This window comes from Tympanuchus pallidicinctus, unplaced genomic scaffold (assembly GCF_026119805.1).
Source record: "Tympanuchus pallidicinctus isolate F22 unplaced genomic scaffold, pur_lepc_1.0 scaffold24, whole genome shotgun sequence".
NCBI lineage: Eukaryota > Metazoa > Chordata > Aves > Galliformes > Phasianidae > Tympanuchus > Tympanuchus pallidicinctus.
Window position 1 is genome coordinate 4,815,968 of NW_026294741.1, and position 25,743 is coordinate 4,841,710.

General features: G+C 42.2%; 1 protein-coding gene, 1 long non-coding RNA gene and 2 other non-coding genes across 5 annotated transcripts; all 4 read left to right on the top strand.

The window, feature by feature from the left end:
• The first annotated feature begins 1,037 nt into the window (after positions 1–1,037).
• On the top strand, positions 1,038–15,873 carry NCBP3 (nuclear cap binding subunit 3). Its single transcript, XM_052688966.1, has 13 exons — positions 1,038–1,229; positions 2,781–2,846; positions 3,569–3,674; positions 4,615–4,740; positions 6,205–6,333; positions 8,270–8,343; positions 9,263–9,371; positions 10,115–10,214; positions 10,548–10,654; positions 11,123–11,408; positions 12,194–12,351; positions 13,395–13,559; positions 13,644–15,873. Exons 1-13 carry the CDS (start codon positions 1,077–1,079, stop codon positions 13,877–13,879), a joined length of 1,815 nt encoding a protein of 604 aa, XP_052544926.1. The 5' UTR covers positions 1,038–1,076; the 3' UTR covers positions 13,880–15,873.
• Positions 15,874–16,985: 1,112 nt separating this feature from the next.
• Positions 16,986–18,981, top strand: LOC128083581 (uncharacterized). 2 transcript variants are annotated; one of them, XR_008208125.1, is made up of 5 exons: positions 16,986–17,101; positions 17,222–17,296; positions 17,948–18,022; positions 18,311–18,375; positions 18,810–18,981. It is a non-coding gene; the product is annotated as an uncharacterized LOC128083581 (long non-coding RNA). The 2 variants fall into 2 exon arrangements; XR_008208124.1 differs by having other exon boundaries at positions 17,002–17,296.
• On the top strand, positions 17,792–17,866 carry LOC128083755 (small nucleolar RNA SNORD49). The gene has a single exon (XR_008208173.1). It is a non-coding gene; the product is annotated as a small nucleolar RNA SNORD49 (small nucleolar RNA).
• Positions 18,663–18,736, top strand: LOC128083760 (small nucleolar RNA SNORD65). The gene has a single exon (XR_008208177.1). It is a non-coding gene; the product is annotated as a small nucleolar RNA SNORD65 (small nucleolar RNA).
• Positions 18,982–25,743: the final 6,762 nt, after the last annotated feature.

Here is a 25,743-nt window from a genome sequence, read left to right on the forward strand (position 1 = left end):
ATGTTGCCAGCTGCAAAATTTCTTTATACCGAAGTCAAGATCTGCTGTTGAATTTTAGAATCATAGAATTGTTAAGATTGGAAAAGAGCTCTCAGATCTCCAAGTCCAACGCCAACCCACCCCACCATGCCCACTGCCCATGTCCCTCAGTGCCACATCCCCACAGTTCTCAAGCATCTCCAGGGATGAGGACTCTCCCACTTCCCTGTGCAGCTGTACTACTGCAGCACCACTCTTCCTGAGAATATACTGTTCCTAATATTCTTCTTGAACCTCCCCTGTTGTAATTTAAGGCCACTACCTTTTGTTCTAAGGAAACCTATCACGGGGGGTGTGCTGGAGGACTGGTTTGAGAAGCAGCAAAACAGGAATGAAGTAGGATGGGAGGGTCATGCAACCAGAGAAATATTAGGAATTTGTAATGGAATTAGCTGGATGTGATGCTGGTGATCACGAACTGAGGAAACACAGCTGTAGAGCCATCAGTTGTATTATGCAATGGATGCTAAAATACTGATGCTATTGGCCAAGGCAGGAACAAGCCCTGAGATACAGCATGGTTCTGTACCATTGTGTCCAATGGGATAGCTATGAACTACAGTGAGCAATTAGGATAATTAGCAGAATAAATAACTTGTTTCGAGAGAATTGCTGAATGGAATTGTAATGGAATTTAGCATAGCGAAGAATGAAATGATTCCTATGGTTCCGTAAGGCTTTTCTTGACATACCCTCGGGTGGGAAGGCAGTACGTGACAAAGGGAACAACCGAGCTGAGAACAGACATAGAGACACATGGCTCCTGAGCAGCACAGAGAGGGAGCAAGACCCGAACGTTTACAGCAGCCAGACCACTTTCGCCACTATCATTGTAGGAGGGGAAAATGGCGGCGAGCGGAGGAGCCGCTCTTTCTCTTCGTCTCTATGGCCGCGCTGAGCGCGTGGGCGCCGCTCTTGCAGCAGCTCCGGGCGGCGCTCTATCCGCGTTGCCGTCTCTGTGGTGACTCCAGGCGGCGGCGCTCTGCACAGCGGCGGGGCTGTCTCGTTGGCCGGGCGGAGGGCGGGCTTGGCGAGCCATGGCGGCCGTGCGGGGCCTGCGGATCTCGGTGAAAGCTGAGGCAGCGGCGACAACGGCAGAACCCCGCGGCCCGGAGCCTGAGCCTATGGAGGTTGAAGAAGGCGAGCTGGAGACCATCCCCGTGAGGCGATCGCTCCGAGAGCTCATCCCGGTGAGGGACGGGCAGGGGGAGCGAAGGAGGGACCGGCACCTGAGGGGGGGCAGGGTACGTAGGGGCGGCGCTGAGGCACCTGGGGGCTGACTGTGAGGGAACGGGGCATCGCGGGGCGGGAGGAGGAAAGTGGGGGGGGGGCTGAGGGGAGCGAGGTGGCGAAGGGAGGAGGGGGGAGGTGAGGAGAGGAAGGGTGGGGGCTGTGGGGGCTGTGGGGGCTGAGGGCGGGGGGGACCGGCTGAGGAACGGGGCTGTGAGCGGGAGGCATCCGGCGGGGTGGGCTCTGAGGGTTGTTTCTTGTTCTGTGTCTTTTTTCTTACTTGCTGTCCTTAGATAAGTTCAGGTACGGTCAGGTTGAACGTGTGAAAGTGGGTCAGAGTTGATCTCCGTTCCTAAGTAGGCTTTTGTTCTGAAAACGCGTGTGGAAAATGCTTGAGAAACTAATCTCTAATTAGCTGGTTGATCGTCGTGCTTCAGCTTCTATCAAATACGTGGCCTAAGAGACGGCACCCTTCTGTATGGACTTCCTTGTGCTCCATCAGTCACCCCAAACTGGTGGTTTTGGTTGTTTTTTTTTTCCATTGAAAAAGTAATACGTTTATTTTGCTGTTCTCATATCTTTTAAATATCTGCAACTTTAAGAGAAGTTTGATACTAAGGAAAGCTGTTAGGCTCAGTGTGTGACTGTTTTCTAAGTGACTGACCTACTTTCTAGAAAAAGCCCTTTAGCCAAAATAATTATCGGAGCACAAGGGTTAACAGAACATTTATCCTTAGAGATAAGAAGGCAACATATGATCCTTATGTCACAAACCTTCCCTAGGAGATGGTTCTGTGGTTTCAGAATGAAGCAGTGCCATTGTTAAACATGCAGACAGGGACAGGGCTGGGTCGCTGCTCCAGGGTTCGTGTTGTTCACTTCAGGCTTAAATTTCAGCAGTCTCCATTGGTGGAAATGAGTTTTATGCCTTTGTTTGTCGTCATTGGTAGTGTTCCTCTCGGTCTGTAGCCTCGTAACAAACCAGTGATCATTCATATTGCTGCTTTTGGAAGCTGGCTTTAAAATAATGATAAAAAAAATAGCAGTGAAAGACACTTGCTGAACTGTGGAAATGGTTTGACATTCTGACTTTGCTCAAAACTGAAAATGGCAAATTTGAGGAGTTGCCTATCTTTGTAACGGCCCTGTTAAATCTGTGTGTGTTTTACAAGAAAATTACACCTGACACCAAAGTGGTGAAAACTGTAGTTAGGAAAAGGTGTTTGATGGCTTCTGCTGTGTTGCTGAGACAAAGTAAAAACCTGAGCAATTAAATATTGCAAAAGCACACATTTCTCCTAGTAGAGGAATTTGGGTTCGCTTGATGTGCTTTAAATCTCACTGCTGTCAGTGAGGTTAAGTGCTTGTTTACCTGTCTCTGTAGGGATGTGTAGCTTGGAAAGGATCAAAGGCAAGAGATGGATTTCTCATAGGCCTGATTTGTTTTAGCACAGTGATTACGGTGCTGTCAGCATTCATTGAGTTTTCATCCCTGTTTTGCTTTGTTTCAGGACACAAGTAGGAGATACGAAAACAAAGCTGGAAGTTTCATTACTGGAATAGATGTAACATCCAAGGTAATTTTTGTTCTGTGGTTCTTTGAAGTGTTTTAATTATTGCTGCAGGAAAGGAGGAAACACTGTGTCTTTCCTAAGAAGCATGGAAGCTTACCATTATGAAAACACTGTTTTCAATAACTAGAGAATTCTTCTTTATGGATTGCAAATGACATCTGGATAGGTTCTCTCTTGTCATTTTAAAGTAGCAAAATTTGTGTCCAAAACCTGAAAATGTTTGTATTGAAACTGCATTGATGCCACTCAGTATTGCAAAACAGTATCGCTGTGTGACACAGGTGAGCCTTCTCTTTTCTGTGAGTGATGGTATTTCAGTATTGTTACATGATGAATCTTCATTGTTTAAGATGGAGAAAGGTGGTGAAAGTGCTTATTTTAAGGCTTTTTTTTTTTAATAGATTGTTTGTACATTTGTTAGGAAGGAAAAATAAATTTTAATGTTCCATGGTGGAAGCTGGGCGTGGGTTCAGGATAGTTTGTCTTCCCTGTCTTGATCCTCATTACACTGCCAAACTTGCATTAGAGGTATTAAATGGCACAGTAACGTTTCAGTGAGTTCTTTTTGTGTTCTGAAACATACAGATCTCTTCAGAAATAACAGAATTATTAATATAGATCGTTGCTGCTTGGTTGGCTGTATTTTAAATATCCAGTCCTATGATGTAAGTTGCTGGGAAGGCTGTGCTGTTCCTCTTTTGACTGCATCATTTCACATTTTGCAGGAAGCAATTGAGAAAAAGGAACAAAGAGCAAAACGCTTCCATTTTCGAGCTGAAGTGAATCTTGCCCAAAGGAATGTAGCTCTGGATCGGGACATGATGAAGAAAGGTAGGAGTTTACCCAGCAATCAAGAAGGAAAGATCCCTTTGTTTACTTCCTCACAGTTCCTTTACTTGATTTATACTGTTTTATTTCCTACATCTCCCAATGTTTTTCCCAGATAATTTTCGAGAGAAATCACTTTATTTTGAAAACAATATTTTGAACTACTTTGTAACAGTGCTTATCATTTTCACTCCTTACTTTACTGACACCAGAAAACATTTTTTATTTGATATTTGGCAGTGACACCTGATGTACGTGTCCAAGGTCTGTCTTCAGGACCAGTGCTGCCTTAAGAATATTTAAATTCCTTGAAAAGGCCTCAGGCACTGTTTGTGTGTGAGCATAGGACTCTGTCCTGTGCATAGAAAGATCAGGTTCCATGAGTGATGGCACATGTGCTGTCAGATGACAAGCTGGACGTGCTGGAGTATAAGCAGATAATCTGAGAGATGTGCACACACAACAGATCGGCATCTTTGGCATCCAGTTTGTTCCCAAGGCCTTTGTCCAGCTGGCAGCTTGGACCAACTAAGCTATGGCCTGTAAATTCTCTCCATGAGATGTGTGCAAAACTTGTACTATGTCCTGGTCATGGGTCTCGTTAGCATTATGTCTCTTCAGTACTGAGTGAAATTACTTTAGTAGCATTATAAAGAAAAAAAGAGAAGAAAACCTCTGTAAGGCAGTTTGATGCTTTTCAGTACCTGCAGCTCCCAGTGTTTGTAACGTTACAACCACCTTTCTCTCTTTAATTCTCAGTTAACATTTTACAGTGTGGGGTAACTCAAGTTCTAGTGTTGCAGATTGGTGAACATCATACTTCTACATACTTCTACACCTTTAGCTTACTTTCAATGTTTGCTTTATAAATCCATGTATTATGAACATAAAAGCTTGCTTTGTAGAAACGAGTGTCAGTTTGACCTCTCTTCCTCTTTTATAGCAATTCCTAAAGTGAGACTGGACACAATTTACATTTGTGGCGTGGATGAAATGAGTACACAGGACATCTTTGCCTATTTCAAAGAATATCCTCCTGCTCATATCGAGTGGTTAGATGATACTTCATGTAAGTAAATGGAATCTTTTGTTTGTCATTCTTTATCTCTTATATCAGTGGAAGCTGTACCTTGGGTGTCTTTGTGGTTTTGTGTGTCTGTTTCCCTTTCATTAACCTTAGCCAAAAGGGATTTATAAGGAAAGAATTAACAGCCTGTGGTGAAAATCAAACCCACTGTCTGAATGAGTATTTAGAAAGAAAATGATTTAAAAATGACCTAAACAGCTTGGCATTACACAAATTACTGACGTTGAAGGAGACTCAAATAAATACGCTGGTAGATAGAAGGGTGGCCAGTGATCAAAGTGTCATGGCAAGAGAGTCACTTGTGGAGGATGTGAATTGACTTCATTACAAGTTAAAGTGGTATTGTTCAAAATATGGTGGTCTAATTAATACAATTAGAAGTGCTGAAGAGGGAAGGTGACTGGTGCATAGAGCAGCAAGTTATGTAGCTCTTAGAAAATGGAGTGAAGAAAACATGACAGGAGCTGTTTGTTGACAATCTGAAGTTATCAGAAAGGAACAACGGAAAGTAGCTTGCCAGTTCTGGTGTGGGAAAAAATGGTCTAAAAATGTGGTGCTGCTTGTATTTTGGCACAAATAGTGTATCTGCTTGTGTCAGAAAGGATAATGTTCAGAGAGCAGATCATTTAACTGCATGCAACTAGAGAGGTTGGCATGGTTTTATGCTGGGAAGGAGCAGACTTGTTCCTATATTTGTTTAGTTCCTTCTCAAGGAGGAAATAGTGGGTGGAGGAAGGTGGCTGATGAATGAGACATGCATAGATTGGGAAGGGAAAGCAAATTCACATAGCAAGGGCTGTTGTGAGGAGTATGCATGCAGTGAGGTTGCCAGAAAGATAAAAGATTCAACATCAACATGTATGAAATGCTCTTAATGAGCCTTACTTAAGTTTTACTTCAACAGCACCTGCTGATACTTGAGACTTGAGACAGGAAGCCCTTACTGACTGGTGTTGTTAACCTATGCACTGTGTAGCCTCTGAAGTGCTTGAGTAGTCTCTTATTTTTCTGCTCTTTGGAAAAGGTTAACAGAATTCTGTGCTAAGGTCCAAGGTTTGGTTAAATTTAAATAAAAAAGGAGAAATAAGCCTTGGGTTGTTGTTTTTTCTTATTTTTTTGGATCTTTAATTGCATTTCTTCTGCTAACACACTCATGATATACAATGGCTGTTACTCAGTATTGTTTGCTCTGGTTTATACACGTGCTTATGCGTTTTGGTGGGTTTGGTTATGGTCAGTTGTGTTTTCGTAGTGGGATAAAAGCTGTGTGTCCCCCAGGTGAACAAGGGTTAAAGAACAGGAATTCCCTTATGAAAGATCTGATTACTTCTTAGTCATGTCCCATGATAAGAACATTTCTGAACTTTTGTTTGCTGTTTCCCTCCAGTAAGGCAGTGACACAAACTGCATTTTGTTTCTGTGTATGTTTCTATCTGTATGTCATAGGCAATGTGGTCTGGCTTGATGAAGTAACAGCAACACGGGCTCTAATAAACATGAGTTCCTTTCCTGATCAAGAGAAAGCAAAAGGCAGAGAAAACAATGAAGAGAAGACAGCTGAAAAAAGCAAGAAAGGTAGATGAGATGTGCATATACAGATGTCATCTGGTTAAATCAGTTAAACTTTAAACTTGTACTTGGGTACTGCGTGATCTAAATGACTGAAGGAGCTTCTATCATATAGTTTCAGGTAAATGTATTCTGCCACTTTAAAAAAGGCTTTCATCTTGGAAACCTTTTGAAGAAACTACTTCTTAAAAGGTGGGTTGGAGTTAGACCAACAGCAGTAATTTGGTCAGCACTCAACATGTTAGATGCAGGGTCAGATTGAGATGTGGTGGTTGCACAGAAATAAGTCTGTTATGTGCTTGCAAAGGCAGTGGAAGGATGGATATTTTAACTGTGGACACAGCAGGTCTAAGAACGTGTGCTGGTTTTGAAATACCATGGTTTATTCTTCACACCATCCTTCATGTATACCATCCACACCACTGTGCAGAGCACCACCTCACTGCTGTGTGCATCATCTCTACGTGTGACTGCTTTACTTTCAAGACAGAAGCACTCTGAAGGGTCACCTGTAAAAGAGCAAAGCAGTGAACATACAGCTCAGTGTTGTGATAAATTTGGTATCTGAATGCCTCAGTTGTAAATTCGTTCTACAGGTGTAAATTAAGAGTCAGACCAATATGATGAATTGTTTCAAAGTACTGTCCTGAGGAGTACAAAGTGAAGGGAGGTGTTTTATTTATGAACTCTTTGAACAAAATGCAGGTGGACAATCTCTCTATTTTATATTCACAGTGCTACCAAAAGCCTTTTTGTAAAATTTGGGCTTTAAACTTATGGATGCTTCTAACTCATTCCCTTTTCTTGTTGCTTTTCTCTACAATGCAGTGGCTCCTCCACCATCCATGTGACTTTAAAATATTGATAATGCTTCAAGTAAGATTTGCTACAAGGTTTTTGCAGATTAGTGAATGTCTTTTTTAAATGGAGCATAAAAATATGTATATTAATCTTGTTGGCTACAGTATCCACACTGCATCATCAAAATCATGTCATTTAAATTCCTCCTACATAATCTTACTCACCTGTTCAGCTGGAAAAGTGGGATGCTGGATGGAGTACAAGCTGTGCAGATTACATCTTAAGGTGTGAGGTGCATACAGATGTATTAAAGTAGGCTGGCTCAGGTACGTTTCTTTTCTAGGTAAGAACTTGAGGCCTATGTAGGCATTTAGGGTTGCAGGAGACACATCTTTACAGTGAGAAGCTAATGCAAAATCGGATGTTTGAATGCTGTCCCTGATAGAAGCCAGCTAACGTTTGATTTTGGCTAATTTGTTTCCTGAAATTCTCTTTGGAGTCAGATTGGTTCATTGTGCTTTACTTTTTCCTTTGAACTTGGGTGTAGTTGTCAAGATTTTTTTAATAGCTGTGGTTCCATATTAGAAGTTGTCAAGTCCAGTCAGAGGAGATTTAAGACAAGGAGCTGTGAAATATAGAAGAGGGTTTTTTAGTTGTGTGTCTTTTGGGGAGGCTCAGAAACAATTTCCAATAACAATTTTCTTCCTGTGAGCTAAAAAAACAACAAAGAAGACCTGAAAACCTGTTTCACATTGTGAATATTGGATACCTGTAGGTACTTGCAGCATTTAAAAGGGAGGTGGAAGGAAACAGGCTTTGATCCACCTTTTGCAGTCTTGTCCTTGCTGATCTCTGTCATACTTAGAAATCACAGTGCAATTTCATTTGCTTTCAGATAAGTAAACTGATAATCCATGCCTCTGGCACTTACCTGTATGGGGTCTGTGTGGTTAATGTTAATTAATCTGTGCTCATGTGTGCTTCGGCTTTCTGTAGACGTTCACTCTTTTGATTACTCTCTAGGCTGCACAGAGGAATTGATAACACCTTCAGTCTGATTTCAGAGACTGTAGAGAATAATATTGAAATGAACCAGAACATTAAAATGTAGATTTATTTTCTCTATTATTTTCCTCTTTAGAAAAACAGGAGGAAAGTACTGATGATGAGACAGAAGAAGGCGAGGTTGAGGATGAAAATCCAAGTGACATTGAGGTCAGTATAGAAAGCAAATGAGAACCCATTATGGGAGTTTTGCTCTGAGTGATGGAAAGTATTCATGACATGATGGTTTTTACCATATATGCTCATAATTTACAATTTAATTATCAAAGCAAATAAGGTGGGGAAGAAGGCAGGAAGTGCAGATGTGCTGCTGGTGAGAATAGCCTCATAAAAGTGCTTTGTGAAAGTAATTTCTGAAGAGTGATAGGGCAGCCAGCATGTAAGAGCTAGACTGACTGCTCTATCCTGTTAAAGGAGACAATGAAAAGAAAATAGTGGAAGGCAGCAGCCTTTCAGTATAGAAGGCAGTGTATAAAGTGGGGAAAAAAAAGGGGATTTAGGCTGCCCGTAGATTTGTGTGGGCATCAGCATACACATTGATTTCTGTAAGTAGTTTAATCTTCACTGGTTGAATATATATAATGGGTGTCATCAGTATTTTCTTTAGGAGTGGCTCAGCAAACACTCACCCAGATTATGGAAATGTGAATTTTAGCTTATAGAAAGCAGTTATAAATGAAACAAACCAATGCCTGTAAGTCGGTCTGCGAGGGCAGGAGAACCCATTGGTGAGACTGTTTGTAGATGAAATAAAACAAACAAAAGAAATCACACCTTTCTTTTTCAGTGTCCAAGTTTATTTATTCATTTCAGTCATATTGTAGTTTCATTTGAAAACTTATTGAATAATCTGAAGAAGTGTTATGAAGGAAGAGACAAAAATATTTAAAACCTGTTGGCAAAAAAAAAATTCCAATACGTAGTAATTTGTCAAGAAAGAAGTGGAGTTAGTCTGAACAGAATCTGAAAAGTAATTTAATAACCAAGGGGTTGCTTTTCTGCAAGCAATCCATTTTCATTCAAAAGTAATTTTATTTTTGAGTCCAAAATACCTTTTTTGCCCCCAAAGTTGGATGCCCTCACCCAGGTAGAAGAGGATTCTCTCCTGCGTAATGATCTTCGCCCTGCCAATAAACTGGCTAAAGGAAACAAGCTATTCATGAGATTTGCTACTAAAGGTAAATGAACAGCTTAACAAGCATAATGAATTAATTGCTTGTTGCAGTTTTATTTGTTGACTAATTAATTACTTGAAGTACCTAATTTTTATTTGCAAAATGGTTAGGTTTTTTGCTAATTATTAGGTATTAAGATTTTGCTATGAATACACATTTAGTGTGTGAATTAAATCCAGTTCATATTGTATGAAGATTATTGTACATAAAATATTATCTTGGGTTCAGGGCATTCTTCCCAATACCACAGAATAGGTTTTACAGTGCACTTCTCCACCGAGGAAAATTTCACATTTTATAAATATGGAAATCAGTTGTGATATTTATGAGGTACTGATGGAAATTGTCACTTAATGCAGTTGAGATATTAAATTATATTTATGGATAAAATGAAAATGCATATAATTTCTGAGCCATGTGGAAGGTGGCAGATCCATAAAGAAAAGAAAGGTCGGGAATAGGGTAAGTATGGCCTCCAGCAGTTGCAGTGGGATGCAGTGTTCCTTTAAGCTGATACAGAAACTCAGAGTCTCCACGGAGTTGGGCACAAATAAAACTGTGGCTGTAGGAGAAATTTAATTTGGGTTGTCAGCAAAATTGTATTGTCCAGAAAGGAAATTGAAAGAAATACCAGGGACCTGTAAAACATAATGAGTCTTCCTTTCACTCTGTGCCTGTCTGACTGGATGCTAGTGAGGTATATTCAAAGAAGAAAGGAAATATTCTTTTAACTTATGTTTTTTCAGATGACAAAAAAGAACTGGGAGCTGCAAGGAGAAGCCAGTATTACATGAAGTATGGCAATCCCAATTATGGAGGCATGAAGGGGATTCTTAGTAATTCTTGGTGAGTGCAGGATGCAGGAATTGGAACGCTGCAGATACTCAGACAAGGTGGTTCAAAGCTGTTGTAACTTGCAGATTTTTTTTTTCTTTTGGTTCCTGTAGATATATCTCAAGTGTGAGTAATGTTTTTGCAAAGTGATGATGTATTTGCTGGGGAATATTTTGTTGTGACAGTAAAAAAGTTTTGTATTCAGAACATACACACACGCACAGAACAGTTCTCTGGCATAAATAGCTGTTGTTGAAGTGAGTGATAACTGCACGTGCTTAATCCAGGGTTGGTTACAGCTCATTTCTTGGTGATAGGAACATCATTCTTTTAATGGTGTTTCAGGAAACGGAGGTACCATTCGCGTCGAATCCATCGGGATGTGATAAAGAAAAGGACCTTCATTGGGGATGATGTTGGCCTGACTCCTCCTTACAAACATCGGCATTCGGGTAATTGCTGACAGTGTCAAAGCTGTGTAACTGGGGAAGTGGAGGGCTGGATGCCTTATTTGTGGTGTTACTACTTACAGGAGTGGAGAGGATTCTCATAAGCCAGCAGTTGTCACATTAAGTCCTGCAAGATGATACGAATTGTGATGTTTAGGTCAGCATGAACTGCCCCCACAACAAGAGGCAGTTGTACCGTGTGTGTTGAGTCCAGCTACATGCTTGAGCAGTATCCTGGGGTACTGCAACACTATGGGCTTTTTTTCTCCTGTAGTGATTTTCTCCCTCTTAGATTATTCTGTAGTATAGATTCCACTTAGAATATTTTGGAAAATATTCTTTTTAGCTTTGAAGAACTACAGAGACTCATTTCTATTGCATCACTTCTTTACAGTAATAATTTTCTGCCTTGTTCTTACCTACGATAAATGATAAACTTCAGTTTCTCAGAATCAGTTTGTGTTGCTGTAGGCTTGGTAAATGTTCCTGAGGAGCCTATTGAGGAGGAAGAGGAGGAGGAAGAAGTTCAGGATATGGATGAAGATGACAGAGTTGTTGTAGAGTACCGTGATGATTTACAGCCTTTCAAACAGTCCCGAGACCGCGGTACGGCGAGGCGATCGAGTGCAAGTGCATCTGATTCTGATGAAATGGACTATGACCTGGAACTGAAAATGATATCGACCCCCTCTCCCAAAAAGAGCATGAAAATGACAATGTATGCAGACGAAGTGGAATCACAACTGAAAAATATTAGGTAAAGGTTCCCTGTTCTTTAGAAGCGTCAGTGAAAAGGCATTTAAAATATAACCAGTGACAGTGCTGTCAAGGCTTAAAGGCATACTGTTGAAGCTGCTATTTCAATTCTTAACATAATTTTGCAGTAGACATTTTAGAGGTGAAATGCAAAATACAGAAAAGCCTGTATTGGTCTTTTCTTGCCAATTAACGTATTTAAAACGCAGCTTCCTTTGTAGATTTCTGCAACCCAGCACCATGAGGATGATAAAACTCAAAGTGGAATCAATGGAAATGTAAGCAAGCAAAATTAAGCTCTTGCATTTCATAGGTAGGGCAGCCATCCTCAGGTGTAGATGAGAAAAAAGTAATTTATGTTCATTGTGGACTCATTAACCAAAGCTACATATACTGTGGGCAATCAGAATAATTTTAATGTACATCTCTTTGGCAGTATAAGTCATTACAACAGTTCATTTTAACATCAGACCTTTTACCAGTTCTGAGGTTGTTCATTTGCTTTGAATTTTGATGCAGAGGGCACAGCCTTACAGAGACAAGCTTCATATCTGCCTTGTAGCAGATACTGAGGAGTTTGTGTGATTACAGTTAGACTTTGGATTCTCACTGAAAAACATGCTCATATAAGTAACATTTTTGGGTCTTTTTGTTTGCTTTTTTTACCTCTGTTTCTCAGTAGAGCAATCCTGATAACACTGTTTTCTATAACTCCACATACAAGAAGATCTGAGAACTGCACTAGATTTCATTTTGCTTAAGGGACTTTATTATTGTTTTATTTAGGAATTCCATGCGAGCAGATAGCATAGCAACCAGTAATGTGAAAAACAGGATTGGCAGTAAAGGATTATCAGACAAAGTTGTAGATGTAAGACTACTGTTAGAAGAAAAACGTCAGAATAACAACGGGCTGCGCCAGCCGAACAGCACTGTAAAATCAGGTAATGTGAAACTCTTACTTTGTGCAGAATTATGACTATTAATTGATGTCATCATTTTACATCAGTCCTCCAATGCAACTTAGAAACATGAGGAAATCCTATTCACCAGCACTTCCAATGGTTAATTTCTCCTCACTAAGAGGCAGAGTTGGAGGTTGCTTTGGGGGAAGAGTACTATTCCATTTAAGTGAAAGAGTGACATTTATTTTTATCTAATTTCTTTGTCTGCATTTATTTCCCCCCACACACACACACTTTGTCCCTTTTAATTTGCTTTCTTATTGAGGCAGATTCTGTATGACACCATGGGAACATGTATTGGGGGGAAGCTCATGTGCAAACTGAAACACGAGGCACTAACTACATGACTACTTGACATAACTACATGAAATAATACTTATATGGAAGAATATATGTGTCTAGCTGTGTATATGAAGTATTTTTTCAAATGGCAGTCTTTATTTGTTTATTTTATGCTGACTTGCTCTTCTTGGCACAGGTGTGTGTAATTACAGCTACTTCTGACACAGATAGTAGATCCAGAGAATTATCTGACTGATCATGGGTTAAGTGTCAGTATATTTAGCATTTGTATATTCTTATTTCCATTTAATTCTGTAAAATATTAAGAGGTATTGGAACTCTAAGGCAAAGTATCTATAATCTGAAAAAAAAATCATTGGAGGCTTCACAATTACCTTATAATCATAGCTCATGCTGGACACATATATGCTGTGCTGCTAAAACAAATGCAACAAGCCATGGACTAACAGCTAATTTTTGGGTCATCTGGACAAAATATAACCTGAAAAATACCACATTTTATTGTCAGAGAACAGCAGAATCTGGATAACATTTTATTGCAAGCTTTGTCGAGACTGAAATCTGAATATGAAGGACTTAGTGAAAAGAGGATAGAAAAGATGAGAACATTTGTCTAGTTCTGAATTCTATGAAGTGTGCAATGAGCGTCACATTAGCTGGCAGAACTGAAGTAAAAGCAACGTGGTTTTTGTTGATCTAATCACTGAAAATATCCCTAGATGTGCGGCAAAGACTGGGAAAAAGACCACATTCCCCAGAAGTTAAGCCTCCAAGCAGCATCTCTGCTCCTCGTCGAGAGCCAATATCAGACGTACACAGCCGGTTAGGAATCCCAAAGCAGGATGTAAAAGGCCTCTACTCTGATACCAGAGAGAAGAAATCAGGTCAGTTTTGTGCTGGAGTGGAAGTTTAAAGAAATGCAGTACATTCCAGTTAGTTTTCAATGTGCTTGTTTTTCATCTTACTAGGTAATCTATGGACCCGGTTAGGTTCTGCTCCGAAGACACAAGAAAAGACTTCAGATAAACCTGAGAACTCCGTGGCATCTCCAGAGGAAGATGATTCAGAGCTCCAGCGGGTTTGGGGTGCTCTCATTAAGGAAAAAGAGGAGTCTCGGCAAAAAAAGAGTCGATTGGATAATTTACCATCTCTACAAATTGAAATCAGCCGAGAAAGCAGTTCTGGATCAGATACTGAATCATGATTTTACACTTTGATCCTCAAGATCGTGACTCTGCAGTGCGGCAAGATTTCCTTTGCCCAAAAGCTGAACACTGGCAAAGACTCTGCAGTGAAGGTTCCAGAAATGTCTCAGTTCCTTTTATACAAAAATAGAGATGCATATGCCACTTGAAACCTAAAGCAATCATGTTTGTCTGGAGTCTGTGGTCGGCCCTGTGTTATGTAGGGCGTTGTCTTATATGTTAATTACAGCAAACCTGTAGTTAATTCTAGCCAAACACTTTTCCCTAACCTCTGAATTTAAAAGAAGAGGGAAAAATACTCTGTATTTTTAAGAAGACCTTTTTGTTCTTAATATTTTTAACATGGAGTCTTTTAACAAAATGTTTTACACAGTTCATCCAAAGAACAGGGCATTTCACAGTCAGCACCATTGCCTTGCCCTTCTGGCACTTACCAGCACCTTTCTTCTTAAAGTAATAACAATAATGCTTCCTGGGTAAGCAGCCAGCAAGGAGAAAGCACGAAGGGTCTGCCACGTTCCCTTCCTCCAAAATAATGAATGTAAATCCAACGTTGTAGTATAGTGAGGTTTCATGAGGTATCCATATGGCATCACTGCTCTCCAGGAATTCATGTATTTGTTTTGGTGATACTGTGTTCTGCTCTAGCAGGGATTGCAGTGTTTCAGACTGCAAAGTTGGTTGAGAGAATTGTGCAAATTCCTGAAGGTTTTTCTTATCTTTTTTTTTTTTTTTTTTCTAGTTACATATTGAGAAATTATATTTCTCTCATTCAGCTGTATTATGTTTTGAAGAAATCTAACACTTTAAATACTTACATTTTTATATTTGTGGAGATTTCCTGTTGGCCATGGTGAAAAAAGCTATAGTGATGTTTTCCTATGTGCTGTTTGACTATACATATATATAACTGAAAGAGAAAAGGAAAACTATAGGATCACTGTCCCATGTCAATATTTTTGAGTGTTCTTGTATAGTACATGTGGATGTGCACATGGTTGACCTGTTACATTCAGCTTTTTTTTTTTACCTGCGTATCCTCTCTACATAAAAGTTTGATCAGAGTGCAGCTGCAATTTTTTCTTCTTCTTGTTGCCTGTGGCATATATTTTAATTGCCATTAATTCTAAATGAGAATTAATGATAGCACGTCGTGTTCTGCTGAACAGAACAGGTGGCAAAAAAACATTGTCTGCTATGTTTTTGACAGTCTGAGGATGTTTGCTTTGTCTTTAGGACTCATCCTGGAGAAGAAGATGTTGGGGGGAGGGATTTTATCAACATGTATATAAATACCTGAAGGGAGGATGCAAAGAAGAGAGCTGTGCTATCTTCAGTGGCACCCAGCGTTAGGATAAGAGGCAGAAGGCACAAACTGGAACACAGAAGATTCTGTCTGAACTTCAGGAAGCACTTCTTTACACTGTGGATGATGGAGCACTGGCTGTGCAGAGAGCTTGTGGAGCTTTGAAATCCTTGAAGGTGTCAGAAGCTGCCTGGATACAACTCTGGATGGCCCTGTTTGTGCAGGGGGTTGGCAGGTGACCTCCAGATGTCCCTTCCGACCTCTCAACCATTTTGTGATTCTGTCCCTATGTCCCAGGTTCTGTCAGTCCAAATTATCAGTATATCTCTCTTCTCCTGTCTGCCTTTTTAGCATTTTTTTTTCCTCTTCCTCTCTTTGTGATTTTGTTTATTTGTGGTTTTTGTTTGGTTGGTTGTCTACTAAGTTGGAGTAGGTTTGAAGTTTCACAGAAGTAAGGAGTCTGCAATTAACTTTCTTACTGCTTTAAGCAGCATGAAAAATGAGAGTTGAAATGAAAGGTACAGTGATGAGAAATGTAAGCCAGGGACTGCCTGGGCTTCACGTCTTCTTTCCTTGTTTTGTGACACCCTGCAGTTTATATTTAATTATTGAATATATAAATATGACTCATAAAAAAAGTGCTGTTGAGAGTAAACAACTGCAATGTCTGATCACTGTAAGAATTCATTTCAGTGTGTGCTTTCATTAATATCCCTTCCAAAGCTTTGAAGTAGAATCACACCTTACCCATTCCTCAAGACTCTGATGAAATTCATTTAACCAGTCTTTTTTTGCCAGTAAACCTTCACGTTGTGTTACTGCTTTGAATCCATTCTGACTTTGCCTTTTTCTGAAAAGAGGAGGTAGGTATCAACCACACGTCGTGTCTGTGAGCATTGCTTTCTGTGTTGCTGTGAATTCAGGTCAGTGCCTGGCCGAGGGCTGCTCTTCACCTCCCAGATAACCACTGTGCTTCCAGGTAAATATTCATCACTTGAGCCTGGTGAAGGGTGGGCTGCTGGTGTGAAAGATGGAATGGGAAGAGAAAATCTCTTCAGCTGAGAGCTGATCTGACGGGTGTATGAATGAGAAAAGTGTGGGCAGTGGCTGACATTTAAGGAGGAAGAGCCATTAGCACTGCGTCTGTCTTCCATGTAATCAGAAATGCACCTCAGTTTGGAAGGGAAGATTGTGTGTTAATGACAGCACAGGATCCCAGCTGCCAGGAAATACAAGTCTGCTGTTTTAGGGACGTACTGAGAACCTTTTTTCCCCCCTTTTTCCTTTTTTTCCTTTTTTTTTTTTTTTTTTTTTTTTTTTTTTTTTTTTTTTCCCCTCCTTTTCTCCCTTTTCTCCTCCTTTTCAATCATCCTTTTTCTTTTTGCAATAAGAGTGTTCGCCTGATTTTCTTTCCTGATTTTGTACGAAGAAAACTCGGAAGGTACCTGCTGCTATCAGGAATGCTACTTTTGTTCTTCCTTAGTTACCCAGACGTGGATTTCTGTGTTTTAAATCCTCAGTGGGCACTTTATCATAACTAACATAAATCCAGGAGACTGATAGAAGAGTTTCCTGCAAGTCCCCTTCTTTCTCTGCGATTCTGGAGCCGCACAGCCTCCATCCCCCAGCAATTAGCTGTGCCCCCATTTGAACCCTGCCACCCCTTCCTCCCTCGCTGCAGGAAATGGACGCCTTGCTCCCCCCGCCTCACCTGAGCAGTGGTACAGCCCACCCACCTCTCGCGAGAGCAGTGAGACGGGCTGTACCTCGCGAGAACAGCGGTGCGGCCTGCCCCCCGCGGTAGGATGGCACATCCCGAGCCTTTATAAGCGGAGGCAGCGGTTCTTCCCGCCCTTTCTCCTCGTGCGCCCGGTGGCGGTGCGGTGTTGTGTGGAAGGCGCTCGGCAGGGCTGAGGTGGGGGCTCCCACCCTCGGGCAGCGGTGATGCACGCCGTTCCTCCTCGCCCCCCAGGGGCTACAGGCGGCAGTTGAAGGATGTAAAGGAGAATGGGTCTCGCTCATGCCGTCCCCGCAGGCCCTCATGGAGGCGGATGGGGGCCCAGGGCCCCGCTCGGAGTGCTCTGGCAGCTGCGCCGCGGTCCGAACTGAGGTGAGCGAGGCTGGGAGGACTTGGGCTGGGGCAGATTCTTAGTGCTGAGCCTTCTGAGGCCTACTGTGGGTTTTTACTTTTATACCTCCTCCTCACTTCCCTTTCCTCCCCCTCCGCCCCTTTTCCTCCTTTGATCCTTGAAAGACTATTGTAGCAAATGTACTTCTGCGATTTGCTAGACTTACTGCTGAGGAGTACTGCTTTAATGCTTGTTTGGTGTCTGTTTCCCCAGCGGAGCGATGCCTCGAAGCAAAGAGTAACGTGTTAAGAACATTCTAGATCTTTCCTTGTATACCAGTGATATAAAGTAGCTAAGTGCAGGGCTGCTAATTGAAAATAACCTGTAGCAGTTTTAATTTAGCATATAAAGCTATGAAAAGCAAACGTCATGTCCTGATAACACAGTTAATGCTTTATATTAACAAAGGGGACAGGGTACAGGCAATTCAACGTGAAGCTGTTCCTCTGTGTATTGACCTATCAGAGTTGCTGGCTGTTGATGATGATACCCCAGAATAGGAAGTGCCGTCAGATGCGAGAACTGACGATAACCTTCTTATTTGTCTGAAATACAGCTGCACGTGTGTGAACTTGAAGTCGTCTACACCTTGTCTGCTAGGACTAAAGGGTCAATGTTTATTTGCTTTGCAGAACCTGGGATTTCCAGGTGATGTGATACAATAAGGATTGGGAGCAGGCATCTCTGGAGATGGTGGTAATGTGAAGGTAGGTGGTGAATTTCATTGGGCCACTTAGAGATTCCTAAAAGGCAGAATCTGTTGAGAATAAATGGATCTTATTGATCAAAAAACAAAAAACAAAAACACGCAGGAAGCATGTTTTGTATGGTTATCCTTCATGGCTTGAATCAATCTACTTTCCTTCCTCTTCCTTCCTCTCTTACTTAAAATATAAAGCCAATTTTCTGGGATCCTTAGACATAATTACCACTTGCCACATACTCATAGTTGTTAATCATAGAATCATAATGATTAATGTCTATTTATGTTACAGCCCTTCACACAGCCCTGGGACAGAAGTGAGACTGGAAGAGCAAGAGTTTGAAGAGTTTGTTGTGGGTGAGTTGTAACATTCTGTGTGCTTTTAATTCACTGTGGTGCTTTTGGGCTGCAGTCTCACAAACATTGTGTGGTTGAGAGCATTTTCATTGGCCTTTTTTTTTTTTTTTTTCCTGTGTGTTTTTAGCTCTAAAACAGTGATTGATGAAGTTGTAGGACAAAACAGCACTTTGTTGGGCTGAAATACTGAGGGTAAACCTACAGGAGCTGCTGTCTTCTGCACTATATACAGCAGTATAGAACAAAGGTGCTTGTTTTAGAAACACAGCAATGTATCTGAGGATATCATATGATGAAATTAACCAAAAATTGCTGGAATTACCGGCAGATTGACTGGTGGTGAGCAAAGGTTTTTCTGATGATATCACTTAAATTAACAAAAAGGTAAGCAACGAATGTTGGATAGTCAACTTATTCCTGCCGTTGTATTGCAGGTGTTGATGCTGAAAGCACGTTTGTTTGAGGAAGAAGGAACCCAATGGAACATGAGTGAGCTTGGCAGCTGATCTTTGAAAACACCACCTGTTTTTCTGTGCATGAACTTTGAAGATAAAACAATGTTCAGACTGTTTTGATACACATTAAAGTTGTAAAACAAAAACCAAACCTTCAGTCTGTTTTTGTCACTCAGTGCATAAAGAAATGAGACTTTATTGCCCAACACATCTTTGATACACATGCATGCTTCTATGATTTGCTGTAATATGATGCAGTGGGTGTATACATGAGACAGTGAAGTTTCTGCAGATTGTGTGAACAGGCTTCAGTTGTAAGCATTCTGTCTGGTGTTTGGTAGTTAAAGCAGTTTAAGCACATACTGCTAAGATTGCTACTGTGCTTACTGTAGAGATTAGGCCCTAATACCCCAACAGCAAGAAAAGCAAGTGTTCAAATTAGGGCAAATGCAACTGTTTCTGTAGCTTGTTCAGTCTTGAAACTTGGCCTCAAGGTCTGATGGGGACACTGTATAATGTGTTTCTGCAGCAGCAGCATTTGTTCTAGCTAATTGTGCGTATTTTCTCTAAATAGTGGTTCAAATAGGAACTGATTTCCAGATGGGAAGAAAGAGAAAAAGATCCTCTGTGGCTTGACAGCTGTCTTTGTTGTAGGTGGTAAAGAGTAAAGAAGGCAGATGTTGCTGACCATTTTGCCCACTTGGTGTCACCAAGTGAAAGATTTTAATGTACTTCAGAGCGTATGTAGAAAGGAGGTAATGACATTAATAAACTAATTGCGTGTGACCGTATGCTTATGCAGTGGGAATGGGAATCTACAGCTTTTAGATCAGCTGTACAGCTCCAGGTGGAACATACATGGATGTTGCTTTTGAAAGGGACAAAACTTCCATCCTATACGAAGTTCTTAGGATGTGTGCCAGGAAACAGCCCTTAAGCAAGGCTGACACAGCAGCTGTCAGTCAAAAATGGTAGTTCAGAAGTAGCAAGAGGTTAGAAATGACCTAGAAGCCATTTTGTACAGTTCATTTGCAGCCTTTGAAATAGCTGGTCAGATATCAAAGTTGAAAAAAATAAACTGAATGAATATGGCTCTGTCATGTAACTATTTTCACCTAATTTTAAGAGCTTTTGTATTAGGACTGATGATGATTTTTAGCTGCTTATAGCAGCTAATAATATACATTGTAGTTAAGAATGTTTTTAAAGGCTTCAGAAGGAGCTTGTGGAGTCTGGTTTTGTTCTAAATGAGGTTCTGTGCACCATTTATGATAATTATAGCGTGGCCACGCTTTCTGTAAATGGAAACAAGTTTTTGGCTCAGTTGTTCAATGAGCCACAGATGGCTGAGTGCCAGCTCACAGCAATAAGGGAGATGCTGATGCTGTGTTAATTCATTTGTGAGAAAGCATAACGATGACACGTGGTGCTGCTGTCCCCCAAGACGTGCTGTAACTGCTGCCCTGATGTGGAGGTGCTGCTCCAAGAGACCTCGCGTTGTTGGTGTCTTTCCTGCTGTACTGAGGTGGTGCCAAGGATACCAGCTCAAAAATGCACTCTGTGATATGAATAATGGCTTTGTGGTAAGACAAATCCTCACTCTTTAATGTTGGGCACTAAACAAGATGAGAAGAGGCTGACCTGTGATCTCTGTCCAGGGAAGAGAGAACAACAGGAGGCTGAGTTTCAGTAACATTGTGCGCATGGTTTGCAAATGCCTTTGGAGGTGTGTTGGTTTCACCCCAGGTCCTTTCTAATGTTGCGTGAGGAAGATGTGGAATAAGAAAGCAAGCATGGTGTGGTGGGTGCCTTCAGGAGAGAAGTGAGTGTAGGGAAATGGCTGCCTTTCCAGCACGGTCATAAACTGCAAGCTTCACATTTCATGCCAGTGCTGGCTATCATTTCTTGATTAGTTATTGTAAGGCAATTTTATGTACATAAGCATTAAATTAAGCACTAGTGAAACCATGAATTACTGTAATTAATATATTTCAGCTATTAGCCAGTCCAAATAATGTGCTCTTTCATGGCTTGGTAGCTGCTGTTCTGGTTGAATCACTTCATCTGCCTGTATCCACCTAATGAGAAGGGAGGAAGTGATCTACTGCATATTTCAGAATAAAGATGGTTTTCGACTGTGAAGTTTCACTCTTTATCTCTTGAAGGTAGATAGAAGTGCAGTTAATTTTTAAACTCTTCTCTCCCTCATCTTTTTAAATCAGTGGAGGAGAGAGCAAGGCACTGCGAGAGGAATTGCTGTTTTCTAGCAGGGATGACTAAAATGATATTAGTGTCATGCAAGGAAAACTGAGGGGTTTGTTTACTTCCAACTGCTGCATTAACAAATGCTTTGCTACAATTCCTCAGCTGCCAGAGACTCTGAGCTACTTGGGAGGGAAAAGACTCCAAATGCCAATGAGATCCTTGGCCTTCCTCACCCTTATCCAGAGCTCAGCTCAAGGTCAGGCCAGGCAGGGCTCTGAGCCCCTGACAGAGCTGAGGGCACCCCTGTTCACTGCAAGGGGGTTGGACTTCAACCATTCCATGCATGTTCGTAGTACCTGATTGACTTTAAAGGAGCTAACAGGTGGAATTGGATGTAGAGCATGCAAAAATAACACGGTAAGAAAAGACTAAGCTCCTGTGCTCTGATTCAGGAAGGCTGAGGAGAGCACTGTGCAGACAGGAGTCCATGCAGTGAAGCCCAGGTGCATCTCCATGGTGGTGAATGTTGAGCTCCAGCTCAGCTGAAACCAATAAACACCTTTCAGCCTAACACCTGCACTGAGAAACCTGAGCAAATTACAAAGCAGTAAATAATTCATAGTGGGGAGATGGCATTCAAAATCCCCACAGTTTTAATCAACTTCAAATGCTGTCATCTCCAATAATTCAGAGGGTTTCTTTGTCAGACACTTGTTCAATTTTGCAATTAGTTAGATTTTTCATAATAGAGTTTTCACTTGTTAGGGCTTGTTGTAAATTAATTGCACAGCTATTCTCAATACGAGCCTCTGACTTTTTTTATGAGCTCCCTTTGGTTTTTTATCACCTTGTTTTCTGGATGTTTGAGTCACCTTCTCACTTCTGCTTTTCCAGGTCCCTTTGGAGGATGATGAGCTCAGGTTTGCTCAGGTGAACTCTTATTCAACTCTAGCCCACAACAACAGCAGATGAAATGTTTTACATCTCTTCTGCCTCCTTCAGATAACCTTGAGATGGTCTGCCAGCATTCCCATGAAGCTGTGTCATCTCCATACTACAGAGGAAGAATTTGGGGATCATAGAGTGAAAGGGAAAGGCTTGGTAAGGTGTTGCTAACACACTTTTGCTTAAGTGTGTTAAATCAAGTATGTGTGCTACTTTCAGCTGTAGCAGCAAATAAATAAAATCTTTATGCTGAGTGCTCCTTGGGATGGGAAATATGCAGGGAACCTGCTGTGAAGGTGATGAGAATTGTCTCAAAGCCAGATACAAACCTGCAGCTATGAGATGCCACGGTGATTTTAGAAAATAATGGAAAGTCTCTGAACCAAAGTTGGATTTAAAGTGTGTCCAGTCACCTTGCTAAGCCAGCCTGTGTGCTTCCAAAGCAGCACCTCTGCAGGGCAGCTCCATGTTTGCAGAAGGCAGTGCAGAGCCTGTGTGTCAGTGCTGTGCTGTTTGCTAACCCAAACATCAAGGAAAAGGGTTTCAAAGCTGCTGCCTTTAAGCTTCAAAAAGGTCTTTGGAGATGACAGCAGCGCTGTGTCACTTGGCAGCGTGTCAGCAGCTGAAGGTGAGGAAAAAGTTGGCTTTGGGGGCAGAGAGCAGCAGAAAATGGCAACAGCTACACCATAGTTGGGGAACATCTGCCCTCCCCTTGGCACAACCAGAAGCACTGCTATGGGGAGTGAGCAGCAGGGGTCGGTTCACAGAGGGTATTATTGCAGAACTGCAAATAGAATTTCCCCCCTGCAACCTCTGACAATCTGGTCTTGAGGACAGCAGGTAGCTGTGAGGAGTGGCACAACCCAAGTTGGAGACTGGAAAACCTCATTAAACACGCAAACCTCATTAAAAGCCAGGAGGCTTTCAACAGGGCTTGAGCTTGGTGCTGCCACAGCTGGTGCTCGTTGGGGCCACAGGTGAGGCTGTGCCCCTCCTCCTCGTTTTAAACACATGCCCCCATTTAATGCTCCTCAAAAACAGCAGCTTGAGCACAAGGCAGGGTTCTTCTTTCTTCAATGCAATTTAGTGCTCTATAAAAAAAGAAGTATTACAATGTTTATTATCTAATCTGCCCTACTGAGTGGTAGGATCAAGCAGCAAGATGGGCAGTGCTGGCAGCTTTGGCATTCAGGTGGAGCAGCAGCAGCACAGGTCAAACTTGGCAGATGAAGAAGAGTTGGTGCCAATCTCTGTTGTGAAGACAAAATGCAGGTAGGAAAAATGGTGACTTCCCAGATAATGTGGTGTCTGATTCCACCTTTCGGGTTTTCCTAGCAGTGAAGGAGGGAGGAGGAAGCATCAATGGGCTGCAGATGGTGTGTGGGATTGCAGGAGGAACTCCTTGTGAGGGGCAGCTTGGGTTTTGGAAGGTTTTGGTGGGCTGGGAGGGAGGGGGAATGGAACTGATGAGCTGGAAGGGCACGTGGGTTGAAATACAAGGCTCTTGAGCAGGGTCTGTTGTGATAGGACAAGGGGAAATGGTTTCCAACTAAGAGAGGAGATCTAGATTGGATTTAAGGAAGAAGTTGTTTACGATGAGGGCGATGAGGTGCTGCACAGGGTGGTGGTGGTGGTGCCCATCCCTGCAGACCCCCAGGGTCAGGCTGGAGGGGCTCTGAGCCCCTGGTGGAGCTGCGGGAGTCCCTGTGCACTGCAGGGAGTGGGACCAGATGGCCTGTGGGGGTCCCTTCCAATTCCAACCATTCTGTGAGAAGGTAGTAAAGACTTCTGTGCCCAGAAATACACAAAATATCTCATGTTCTGTTGTATCTGCTTCAGAAATACCCTTCAGAAACACTGGGACCTCGTTTTTTATTTGATATCACAGAGTGCTTGAATTCGGCATGTAGTCATCAGAGAATTCTGCTTTAATCCCATTTATGTCAGCTGTGTTGAATGTGCTGATGCTGACACCAGGCTCATGTTGGACGTGTGCAGTTTAATGTTTTAGTGGGAACGGGTGGACAGTTGGATTTGATGATCTTAATTGGCTCAGTGTGCAGGGAGCACAGCTCATGCCTTCCATCGTTCCCTTGGGAGTGCAACTGGAAGCATGATGCTGTCTCTGCATGGCAGCAGGGCAGACCTTGAGGTGGAGCCCATGCTTTGCTGAGCATTGCAATGCTGTAAGCTATCCTTCTGCTATTTTTCCTGGCTGAACACCCCCTGATTTTACAGTAATTTTTGCATGTTGTCTGGAAAATGCCTACCAGCCAGTTGGATTGGAACATGCTTGCAAAAGGCCCTCTTGCTCTTTGTCCATCTTGAGCAAAAACCTGAACGTAGCTGTCAGGTCTGCCTGGCAAATGGAGACAGGCAAAGGGCACAATGTGGAACAGAAAGCTGAAATGTTGCATTTTCACCTTCAGCTCTGTGAGAAGCAGTTTCCAGCCTGTGTGTTGGAGGGGAGCTCTGAGCTTGCAGTGAAGCACAGCTTTCCCCAGAGTGCTTGGGAAATTACTTACCCTTTGTATTTGTAATTTAAGAAGCATCTGTATGCAGTGGAGGAGGTGAAAAAGAAAAAAGTGAAGTTCTATTGGAAAGCTGTGCGTGAAGGCAGCTCTAAGGTGGATGCCCTTTCATTTTGTGTTTTTTTTTGCCTGTAATTCTCTGCACAGAGTTCAACAGGAGTTTGATAGGGAAGAGCTGGATTAGCACATTCCTGAGCATGGTGCTCAGATGGGTTCTTTGCTGCTGCCTTATGTTTCATTTGTATAAAAACTGCAGGTTTTGCCAGGAGTAGAGGTGGCTGCAAAAGAGGAAAAGGGAGGCTCATTCCTGTGTTTTACACCTGGATTTGTTTCTCAGTTTCATTAAGGCCCCCGTCCATCCCTTATGTTGTAGTATTGCATGTAACCAGGCTGGGTCACTGCGTGTGTCCCAGCTATTGACACAGAGGTGCTGTGTTACGATGCTCTGAGGTCTCAGTGTGGCTCTGATTTCCACACAGAGGGAGCAACAGGGCTACTAGACAGCCATGCTTGCAACCCATTGCTTGGCTAAATCCACCAAATGCAGCTTAGAAAGGCCTTCCTGGGGGCTGCTGTGTAGACTCCACTGGTTTATTTTCTTCCCCTGGCATGGAGAAGACCTGGAAGCCGCCGGGTGCTTCTCTCTGAGCTGCTGGAAGCATGGATTTTTGGCTGAAGACCACACAGGGCAACTCCACAGGGTGGGGGAACCCTGCAGGAGGCTGCTGATGAGTAACAAAAACAGTTTGTGTTTATTGCAAAGCGGAACAGTTTAATAACTTCCAGCAGAGATGGCTTTGCAGATGCTCAGCAGACATGAAATGGGAGATCTGGAGTGCCTGTCTTGTTACTGATAATCCCTATAAGGAGCAGAATGGCTTTTCCTAGGATGTCAGGAGTTGGTTTCTGAGCTTTGGTGCAGGAACAGCAACTCCAACCCTGATGTGCTTCAGATGCATTTAGTGCTGGTGGAGCATGCCATGAGCTTTGTCTGCCAAGGGCAATTGCTGTTTTCCACCTGGGCACTGCATCTCATGTGCTGCTGCAAGACCCAGGGTTGTCCCTTCCCAGTACAACTTGCTGGGGCTGTGTGTAAGCATCTCCTACAGGAGAGCCCTGCTCCTGGCCAAGACCTGTAGCATTACCACAACATGAGAGACCGAGTATTTTGGGTTGTAGTCTTAGCAGAATGGAAGTGTGGCAACTGGGAGGAATGTTGGCTCATTAGAATG

Bases quoted from the DNA above. Each gene is read 5' to 3' on its own strand.
- NCBP3 (XM_052688966.1), top strand. From the start codon at position 1,077: ATGGCGGCCGTGCGGGGCCTGCGGATCTCGGTGAAAGCTGAGGCAGCG. The intron at 3,675-4,614 runs GTAGGAGTTTAC...CCTCTTTTATAG, and splicing joins TCGGGACATGATGAAGAAAG to CAATTCCTAAAGTGAGACTG. The intron at 10,655-11,122 runs GTAATTGCTGAC...GTGTTGCTGTAG, and splicing joins TTACAAACATCGGCATTCGG to GCTTGGTAAATGTTCCTGAG.